At 36.2% G+C, this 8495-nt stretch overlaps 1 protein-coding gene across 3 annotated transcripts in view; it reads right to left on the reverse strand.

Annotated features, from left to right (window-relative positions):
* The window catches only part of prkg2 (protein kinase, cGMP-dependent, type II), a 34034-nt gene extending 30392 nt beyond the window's left edge, over positions 1-3642 (reverse strand). The window contains exons 1-2 of one of the 3 annotated variants that reach the window (XM_015373591.1): positions 3502-3642; positions 1040-1568 (exon numbers count right to left, since the gene is read on the reverse strand). In XM_015373591.1, coding sequence (XP_015229077.1) covers positions 1040-1542 — 503 coding nt within the window. In that variant the 5' untranslated portion in view covers positions 1543-1568; positions 3502-3642. Of the gene's footprint in view, positions 1-1039; positions 1569-2384; positions 2450-3419 lie in introns of those variants that run through there. The other 2 variants (XM_015373592.1, XM_015373593.1) reach the window with 2 other exon arrangements.
* Between the last annotated feature and the right edge of the window lie 4853 nt (positions 3643-8495).

The following is an 8495-nucleotide window of genomic DNA, read 5'->3' on the forward strand; positions in this document are numbered from 1 at the left end:
TGCCTTGAGATGACATGTGTTGTGAATTGGTGCTATATAAATAAACTGAATTGAATCAACAATTTAACTGAATATTTAATTAATGTTTAAGCATAAATACAGAGACATGTAGATGTCATAAGAGGAGCAAGAAGCTATAAAGGTTTGGGTTTTTTAACTGTTTGAAACATGTTTCATAGTCATGTGATGAAGTCTGTTCTAACAACATAAGGGAATTACCATTGTTACACAGCTGAAACTAAATGACTTGATTATATAAAGATTAGTTTTATGTTTGATGTCAACAAAAGCAGCATGGACCTGAGCTATGCTAAATAATACTGCTTCAAAATAGGTTTTTTTCCAAGAGTCCCACTGTTCAAACATTAAAATACTTTAATGAGATAAAAATTATGGATTTTCATTTTAATCACCTACATTTTTTTACCCACTGTCTGCACCATGTCAAACAGACTAAATCATTTTTTTTTCACTGTAGCATCCTGTCTCCCATGAGCAATATTCTCAGATCAAATTACTCCCTAAATCCGATAAACCTTTACTGGGGCGGGACATACAGTAACACAGCACTGCAGCAGGAATCAATAAAATTACAGTTCAGTTTTACAGAAAGACAATAATGCTCCCGTCTCATCAGGGACAAACTGTATGTGTGTGCTGCACTGTGAAGTCATCTGTTGACATTTTGATGCCCAAAATAGCAGGTGTTGATTAAGAAAAGTCGAGGTTTCAGCTTTTCTGTATGCTTTTTGACTTGAGCCTTACTCCTTAGATATTTATTAGAAACAACAGTGAGCTTTGACCAGGTAAATGTCCAGGTTGGGTTGGATTGAATCTTTAAATCTAAAGTGACGACCAGCTCCTAAATAATGTTAATAAAAATCTGCACATGCTCTTTGTTTTGTTGCTTGCTTCTCACTTCTCCTCCCACTCACTGCCCACTGAGCTAGCACTGACTGAGCCTCAGGGTGTCCTGCACCTTCATCAGGCTTCTCTCTGTCCTTGTTTATTGCTTCCTCTGAAAACACAAGCATCTCACCTCACATCTTTCGGTACTCTAGCCTTCTCAAAGGAGAACTTTGGTAGACTGCTCGACGTGGGTTCTGCCGACACTCCGGCTTTAGCTCCTTTTCTTCTGTTCATGGTCTCCTTGATGCGGACACTCAGATTGGGGCTGCTCTTTCCACTGGCTTTGACAGAAGGTGGCCTTGAAGGCAGACCAGTCGGGGCCCCGCTCTTCAGCACGTCCTGCAGCTTGTTAAGCTGGATGCACTTGTTCTGGAGTTCCTCGCTGAGCTCAGACAGAACCCGGGTCTGCTTGGCCAGTTGCTCCTGAAGACCTTTGATCTGTTGCTCTTTGGCACATAGTTCCTCATCCTTCCTCTTTCCTTCTCGCTCCAGTTCATCCACTCGGGCCCTCAGGGAGTCCAGCGATGATGTTTTGTGGGCGCTGCATCGCTCTTTGTGAGCTTGGCCATTGGCGGCAGAAACAGAGGTTTCAGTGGGTTTGTAACGCTTCGACTTCATCGAACCATTGCCCATCTTTGGACGTAATGGAGAGATAAAATCTGCAAAAATTATGAAAGAGAGTATTTTAAAATCAGGAAATATTTTGGTTTCATTAAATATTTTTTCTGTTGGTATCATTTACTAATAGAAATCAATCAACACAGTCTTTTTTCTTTTTTTTTGTAAGGCTGTCTCCAATACCAATACCAATTATTTTGACATCAGTCGAACCAAACTCTGATATGTGCTGCCCATATTTTTAGGCAGATTCCTGGAGCATGTATTGCTTGTCCTTCCTCAATTTACATGATAAGAATCACATATTAATAGTAAATATTACACAGATCTTCATTTAAACAAAGAAGAAGCAATCGTAAGCAAATTGAACCATACATTAACAACAGCTGAAAAATGAAGGCCATTGGCGATGCATGCACTCTACAAGATCTCAAGGCTTGGTTGCTGGAGGCACTTATGAATAAGCAAAAACATGCACGTAAATCAAAAGTTTCCGAAATGGGGCAAAAAGTAATCATCCAGCCTAATGTATTCGTCCTTCAGTAGTTAATGTTATATTACACAGAAAGAATACTTTTGGGGAACGCCTTACTACTCAACTTCCTTTAGCATTTCAAAGTCTAGTCTGACTTATCCACTCAAGAGGTTACACAAGTAGTAAGTTGGATCAAAAGATGTTCCATGAAGGTTTGCCAAGTGTGTAAGAGAACATTGGTGAACAAACAGAATCATAAAGTCCATTTGGTGTACAGCACATCTGCAGACTAACCAAGACATGGCTGTCTACATATGTCCGATTAGGGCAAGAAAACATTAGACATTTTTCCAGATTTTCTGGAGAAACTGTATTAACCTACCGCTTAGGTTGGAGACTCTATCTAAAGAAACTATCAGTTGTGCTTTCTACAGAGCTGCCTTTTATGGAAGAATGGGAGGAGTCACTGTCAAAAGAAATCCAGATAAATAAATTTTAAAAATCTGTTTGCAGTTTGCTGTAGGGATAAAAACACTTTTTGGACAAGCAGTTCACCACATTATTAATACACAATTTCCAATGTGAAATATGGCAGTGGCAGCATCATGCTAAGGGGATACTGTTCTTTAGCAGGGAAAAAAGCATGAATTAATAAGATCAAAACAAAGCAATAATGAGGAAGACCAAATATTTACAGTCAAAAGAGACTGGTGGAGGTTGATTGTGCAGGGAGACAACAGCATATTTAAATCTCAAGGGACCTGAGATTCTTTAAAAAATACGCATATGTCTCAGCCTTTGTCTTTTATTATCCGTTTAAATGCTGTTTAATCTGTGATTATAGTGTGAGGCGATGGAGGACACATGCAGACGGCGAATCCAATGTATAATTCTCAATGAAAGTGTCTTGTTCATTTATTATTCAAAAGGCAGGAAGTACTGCATTACATGGACAGGCACTCTCAGTCTGCCTAGAGAGCATCAGGGATACAGAAACATTATCGCTACACAATTATTAGAGAAAACATCTAAAGTCTGATGTCCAGCATATGACTGAGACTGGCAAACATTTCAGAGAACAATAATCTTGCTGTCTGGTCTGCCTCTGCCTACTCACACATACAGATGATTTTATTCATGACATTCCTGCTGAAATACATGGTCAGAAGAGACTATTATCCACACTTAAAGAAATAAAATACAAAATTCAATGTTAAATCTAAAAGAATTAGAACTTTCCTTACTTTGTTCTTAATAGGCTGTATTTTTAAAACTTAAATCAGAGACAAAATATTTTTGCAGAAAAAATATAAATATTATAAGATGTCGTTTAATTTTTTGCTGCTTTAAGACTGAGCGAATGAAAACGGTAATTGGTGAAGGTTAGCCAATTAAAACATCTAAAGGGCGCGTGCACCTGCAACTTCCGACGCGTCGTCATGCCTTTGATGAGACGGGCGGGGGAATGGATCGGGACCGGGAAGGATCTCGGTTCTTACCTGCTTCTCTATGGGAGCCTTCGGACAAGTCCAGCTGCGGATTAACCAACAGAACCGAGCGGTTTTGACTGAACCATCGGGACAAAACGGTCCCCTTTAACTACTGCTCGGCTGTTCTGCTGACTCTGCGCGCGCGCGCTCCTCACCAGCTGTGTGTGCCGCTTCCTCCGGCACGCGGGCACCGCAACTGACGTCACCGTCGATTTATTTACCTATTTACTAAATAACTCGTGTTATGTCAACATACTGTAAATATATATATATATATATATATATATATATATATATATATATATATATATATATATATATAATTCCCCATATTGTAGGAAGTATGTTCATATTAATTTTCTTCAGTAAAAGAAATTACCAAGTATTAAAACATTATAACAATTATATATTTGTTTTCATAAATATTTGCTCAAGTTTGTCTTTCTTGTGTCTGTCTTGTTAAATAAATTAACTTTATTTGCTAAACATGATTCAGCATTTATCTATCCATCTTTCTCCTTTCCAGTGATTCTATAAAACAGTCAGTTCATCCATCTATTTATCTATTCCTTCATGAAAACTGCTAAGCAAAACATACCACAAAGACCTGTGTCAGAAATCTAGTTTCAGTTCATAAATCCATCAATAGATTAATGACACACAACAAATATTCATAATAATATCTGCTCATTAGAAAAATAGGACACATTTAAGTGTTCAATTCAATTCAATTTATCTATATGGTGCCGAATCACAACACAGGTCATCTCAAGGCAGTTCACCAGATCATATAGTCAAATTGATTCAAAGTTCTATCTGAGGAAAACCAGTTGATTACATTGACTCAAAGGCAAGCATGCTTGTGGCGACAGTGGAGAGGAAAACTCCCTTTTAACAGGAAGAAACCTCTAGCAGAACCGGGCTCAGTATGTTAATTGTTCATATAAATTGAGACTGCTTGAGCAGCTTGTTTAGGAGAACTGGACCAATTGCCTGTTTTCAAATCCAACTGCCTTCTGATGATGCAGATCATTTGTTAACAGCAGGTGCTAGAACAATGCGAGAATTTTTAGTGGATGATCTCATATTAAATATTCAGACTGAAACTAGTTTGATTTGCTCTCAGATATGGGATTCAGTTAGAGCTGTTTTTATTTCAAGTAACTCCAGAGGTAGTTGGGCTTTTTGGTTTCTATGAAGGGATTCTAAGAAAATGTAAACATCCTCCACAGGAAGAAAGTTGGTTCATAACTCTGATTTTCATGCATCAGTCGAACTGTCATTCAAGCACCTCTTTTTCAGTTGGGTATAAAATTCAATAAAATTGATAGACAGAGAAACCAGTATAACACTCAGTGAGATAATGCATTCACACTAGTTGTGTTACCCTCTTGTTTGACTGATAGGTATTTTGATTTTCACAGATGTAAATGACTGCATGCTGTGGTCCTTCACACCAACCGGTGATTAATTGGTTTTTTTCCAGCCTGTGATGAGCTCTGTGGCCTGCAGCTGATTCCACTGACAGAAAAAAAAATGGCAAGTGGCCAACACCAATTCATTTGCACCACTGAGGACACAGAGAAACAATGATTCAGGTCACTGATGTCCAGGCTAAATCTAAAAGGAACAGAGAGGCTGACAGGAGATCAAAAGATGTTTTAAGTCATTAAACAAGAACAGAAAGAAATCATAAAAGAACCCAATAGCAACAGCGAGCGAAAACGAATATTTGTCCATCTGTATAGAAACTTGAAACAGTTTTACTTACTGGTATAAATCTGATGAAATCTTCCTGACATCTTGAGAAAATTATTTTTTTGGGGGGGAGGTTGTAAAGGCAGCACAATGTGCTACGAAAATTTGCGGTGTTTGTGTTACACCCACTTTCTCCATCCTGATACTTCAGAAGTTTCAGCAACATGTGTTGATCCATAACAGATGTTCCCAGATGTTTCCAGCTTAAACAGGAGCCTTCCAATGCCTGATGAATTAGAACAAAAGATGCACTAATCAGGATTTTATTAGTTGACTCTGATCTCTAGTTTTGTTTAGGTTGTTACCCTCCCTTATGTATTCGTGTAAACTTTGTTTACACGAATACATAATACATGCTCGCTCTCTAGTTGTCTTCTCTTTTTGAGCTGTTGTGGTGCTGAAATGCTTCTTACACTGAACAAACTGTAATAATAGATTAGAAAAGGCATAATAAATGCAACATCCAGTATTGAATTAAAGATTTTCATTTTTCTTTTAGAATTCAATCATCAAATAAGTATAACCTCTCTGACAGCATTAAGTAGATGGAAATATCTGGAAAAGCAGCACTTGATGTCAAAATAATTGACATTTTTCAATCCGGTAATCCTTTTAAAGCACTTTTCAAAGCTTTGGATCTGTTTTAAAACAGCATAGGAGCCATTTTCCACAAACAAAACATGAGGCAGTCAGGATACAGAACAAGATATTCTGAAAGTTGAAGAGAGAAAATGTCTTAGGGATGTGCATCCTCTTACATTACCAACAAAAAGGAACCATTATAGAAAAAAAGAATGGACATCATTCACACAGTCAAACACGGTGGTAGTAGTGTGGCGCTCTTAGGCTGCTTTGTTGCTTTCAGAACCTGTATGACTTGCTGTATTGCATGGATGGAATTCTGATCTTTGGCATAAAATCTTAAAGGATATTCCAATTTGTAACCTTTTGCTCAAATGTGACAAACTAATGTTTTACAAAGCAGATGAGTGATCTAAAACATAACAGAGAGTCTACTGCTAAATGAAAAAAAAGAGGTTTTGGTGGGGCCTAATCATAGTCCAAACTTTAGTGTGACTGAGATGCTTTGCTAAACTCAAAATAACAGTGCGTGAGAGAGTAGCTGTTTGTTGACGCTTTTAAAACCCTTAAAAATGCACATTTTTAATTCAGTTGTATTAAACAGGCAGGTAAATCTATTTCAAGGTTTTCAGTATTTGTTCTTTTAAACACCTGCTCATGACTAGTTATTCTTTGTCAAAATCTTCAATACATCATGTTTTTTAAATTTTGTTAATCTAAAATAATGCTATATTAATATTGCTACTGTATCATAACTTGTTGAGCTTCGTTATCCCAAGAAAATAACATGCACTTTTCTGAGTGCCTTATTTTGCTCCTTGTAATCAAATTGATAGGGAAAATAAAGACTCTAAGCTTTATTCAATAGATTTTTTATTGAAACAGTTGTTTTAAAAGTCCATCAAATGCATGCCTGAACTTAAGGCCATGAACTCTTGAGGTTTAATTGAGGTTAAATGTGATCCCTCATGGGTGCAGACACACAGACAGAAAAAAAAAATCAAGCTAATCCAAAATGTTGCTTGTGGTTTGTTTTTTTTTACTTTTTGGGAATGACCTGGATGACTGAGAATCTTCATCAACAAGTTGTTTCTATGCATGATTCATCAAGCTTGGACTATTAATGATCCTAATTAAACTTCCTGTTGCTTTGCTTAAATCAAGCCTCTTTCAATGTTAAAAAAAACATGGAGTTTGAATTTAAATTTTTGCTGTAAGGTGCGAAGACAATACATGCAATCAGTTAAACTTGGTCATTTATTTTGTATAATAATTTTTTCTTTTTCTTTCTTACTTTTTTATTAATATTGACTTATAATGTTTTTTAGCCTCATAAAGATTCAGATTGGATGAAAATGTCAAATAATACATTCGAAACGACAAACTCTGAACTATCCCTGAAGCTGCTATATGAAATGTACTTGCACCCTGTAAAACAGACACTGAAGCTTCTGCTTGTATTTGCATTTCCAAAATCCGGACACAGTGTGGAGCCAAAGAGCTGTTTTACTTTTCCGACATCTGCAACCTTTTTCATCACAAACAGCCAGCTTTTTCAGTCTCAGTCCAGATAACTAAAATTAGCTTAAAACTGTTATAATATAAGGCCTTTATTTAAAAAATAATAACTTAAAATCGTTTTAAAAATATCTACTATTTATAGACATTTCTAAAGAATTACACTTATTTTGATTTCAAGATTTTAGAATAGAAATAGCATTTTGTGAAGAGATGGTGGACACATTTTCTTCTTTGAAATGTTAATTAATGAGGATTATCATGTTTGTCGGGAAAAAATTATCTAATTTAATACATGATCTCAAATCTTCTGCTTCAAAGTTTTATTGGATTTCCTGAAATATTACCACAGTGCAGTTCAGGACAAATGTCTGTGTTATGTATATTTAGTGGGGCTGCAACTAACGATTATTTTGCAAATCAATTAATCTGTTCATTATTTTTTCAATTAATCGATATTCGATTAATAATCGGATAGCAAAAGGTTCCAAAAACAAAAGAAGATATTTTACAAAATTAAACCAGGTGAAACTAAAACTAAACTAAAACGTTTCCACTTGAGGAGTTCTGGATAGAGCACATTGACAGAATTTTTTTTAATATATATATATATAATAATAATATAACTGAACTTTATTGATCTCATATTGGAGCAGTGGGCTGCCACCGTGGGGCACCCAGGGAGCAATGTGGGGCTAAGGGTCTCGCTCAGAGAGCCAGAGTGGCAGTCTGTGGGAGTGGGGCTCAAACTCAGAATCTCAGGATTCCAAGATCTATTCCTAACCACTAGGCTGCCACTCCCTATTTTATCTTAAATGCAAAATGTTCACATATTTTTTTTTTATAAATTTTGAAATGGGTTGCTCTGTCAGCTAAGTGCATCTTTGACACTCTCTATACTCCAGTTAACGATTAATTGACTACTAAATTACATGATGATTATTTCAATAATTAATCACGATTAATCTGATTAATTTTTTCAGCCGGAATATTAGTTATAACCTAAATCTTCAGTTTATTATATACCTGAATGTGTTTAACCTCACATACATCTGACACTTGTCTGTGACACTTGTTATTTTCAGTCATGCAAAATGCATGTGTGTTTAAAAATAATACTAATTGCTTTGCTGGTTGCTTTGAGT

The sequence above is a fragment of the Cyprinodon variegatus genome, unplaced genomic scaffold, assembly GCF_000732505.1.
Source record: "Cyprinodon variegatus isolate N-32 unplaced genomic scaffold, C_variegatus-1.0 Scaffold89, whole genome shotgun sequence".
NCBI classification, from domain to species: domain Eukaryota; kingdom Metazoa; phylum Chordata; class Actinopteri; order Cyprinodontiformes; family Cyprinodontidae; genus Cyprinodon; species Cyprinodon variegatus.